Genomic DNA, 2,400 nt, shown 5'->3' on the forward strand with positions numbered 1-2,400 from the left:
CAGTAGGGGGTGGGAAAACTGTAAATACCTTCTAAACGGACTCACCTTCAAAACCATGCTCCACTTCCATTATTTAAAGAGCAGTGTAAAGTGCAGTACTTAAAAGCTCAATTTGATTCAAGTCTTGACATGCAATACAGTTAATTTGAAAATAACTAAATTTGCAGAATATAATGAAACGATTGTGATTATTAATGACAAGTTTGCAATGACAAACCATTTGTATAAGCTTTATTCACAGAAACATTTCAAATAAAAACTTAATGTTTAAGAATAACCTTTGAAACATCAGTATATTCAATTGATAGAATACCTTAAGGCTATGTGTTGCTTCTAAAACATCTCCAGTTGTATCAAAGCAACAATGGGTATCCCATTGAACCATAACCGATTTGCAAGAATATGTATGTCATTTTTAAAAAACGAAATCACTGGGAAATTATCGCAGAGCTACACTCTGAGCAAATATTAAAACATTTGATTAAATACACACTTTAATTTTTAAAATAAACTTTGATAAAAAAAAGTCCATCAAACTGCTTTAGAGATGCTGTACAAAGATCATAAAATATAGATTAAGTTTTATAAGTGATAACAACAGAAAGGATACAAAGCCAACATTTCACCGCGAATCCTGCTGGGAGGATGCTTGTCTCCATTTGGTTACCGCTTTAAACCATCCGTAGGTTCTTTCCTTTGGCCTGACAAGTTTCTGAAGCACCGCGATTCTCGATTGATTTAGACAAATTCGCTTTTGGAGTACATGCTGGGAATTTTCTTTGTTGTCTGTTTTGGGGGCTGTTTCCCCTGTTGCCCAGGTCGATAACTGTAACTCCTTTTCTGTCCGTTGACACATGAACAGCAAAGGATGACCCCAGCAGCCAGCAGGAAGCCGGCAGTCGCCCAGCCCAGGTACAGGGCTTCGCCAAGTTCACGTTTCCTTGCTTCCAAAACCAGCGGGTTGTAGAAATTCCGAATGATTATGTTGGCGGTCCAAGAAACGGGGATCAGGACGACAATTCCTGTGAGGATCAGCAGAACGCCAGCGCCTATCAACAGGCGGCTCTTTACCTGTTCATCCGGAATCCCACCGCGAGTACATTTCATTCCCATGGCGGCCACGAGGATGCTCAGGAAAGCCAGCGCCACAGCAGTGCACATCAGCGCCCGGCCAGCCTGCAGCTCCGGCCTCAGGATCAGGAACGAGTCGTAGAACTTGCACTGCATTCGGAAAGTTGCCTGCTGGACGCAGCTCATCCATAAACCCTCACAGTTCCTCTCAAAGACCACCAGCTTGCTCCCGATGAAGGCGGTCACGCTCCACTGGGGCAGCCCTGTCACTGCACACGTCCCGACCAAGCCAATGACCGCCAGGACCAGGCTAACTATTTGCAGAGGAGAACTCACCATTTCTTCTCCAGTTACAGCGCAAAATCTTCGCTGTCCTAAAGTGAGCCGTAGAAGAACCATAAATAAAGAGCGGGCAAGTAACTGTCGTGTGTCGCTTTACCAGCTGGTCCCTTTTAAAATTCAGCAACAAAATGTTCTGCCCTTTCGTAAGGTCAATTAATCCCAGACGTAATAAGTTTAGGACGTTCTCTTCTCTGCTGCTGGAATTTTTAAAGGAACCATTGATTGGGACAGAATACATAACAGGGCAGGGCACGCTCAGCAGCCAATGGGGCGACCTCCAGGTATGAATTGTAAAACCAGGGAGAGTTCTTCCCCACATCTTGAAAGTGGCAAACACCCGTAACAAAGGATTTGGAGTTTTATTGGCGAAACTAATATTTTCCTTTGCTGCCAACGTTGTTGCACTCCCGTCCCGAAGAGTTGGGTGTTACGCATTGTGGTTTCACAGACGAGACAGCAGCGAAGTGGTAATCTGGTTTAGTAATCCAGAATCCCAGGCTAATTTTCTGAGGGTTAGAACTCCACCATGGCGAATGGTGAAGTTTGAATTCCATACATAATACGGACGTAAAAACTACCTTAATAGTTTATTGTTGTAAAAATTCATCTGGTTCACTAATGTAGGTTAGAGGAGAAGAGTTATTTCACAGACAAAGCATTAACCCTGTTTCTCCCTCTATGGATGCTGCTGCATTTCTCTAGCATTTTCTCTTTTTTATATGTCAGATTTCCAGCACCTGTAATATTTCTCTTTTTGTGCTTTTTAAAAGACCATTATAATTAGGAAAGCAGTAGGTTATTTGGACTAGTCAGTGATACTCACATCCTGTCAGCAAGTAAGCTGACTATTCTCCAGTGCCTAACCCAAAACATGAATGAAATGGTTTGGATGTTCTGCAGGCTATTTGACCAAAGCGAGCATTGCACCTGACTAATCTGAACATAACATCAACACTTCCAGCAGTGGCAGTTAGATGGTAGTCAAGA

General features: G+C 42.8%; 1 protein-coding gene across 1 annotated transcript; it reads right to left on the reverse strand.

The window, feature by feature from the left end:
• Window positions 1-216: 216 nt before the first annotated feature.
• LOC122555543 (claudin-8-like) lies at window positions 217-1,773 on the reverse strand. The gene has a single exon (XM_043701566.1). The coding sequence runs from the start codon at window positions 1,468-1,470 to the stop codon at window positions 739-741; it is 732 nt and encodes a 243-aa protein (XP_043557501.1). The 5' UTR covers window positions 1,471-1,773; the 3' UTR covers window positions 217-738.
• Window positions 1,774-2,400: the final 627 nt, after the last annotated feature.

This window comes from Chiloscyllium plagiosum, chromosome 12 (assembly GCF_004010195.1).
Source record: "Chiloscyllium plagiosum isolate BGI_BamShark_2017 chromosome 12, ASM401019v2, whole genome shotgun sequence".
NCBI lineage: Eukaryota > Metazoa > Chordata > Chondrichthyes > Orectolobiformes > Hemiscylliidae > Chiloscyllium > Chiloscyllium plagiosum.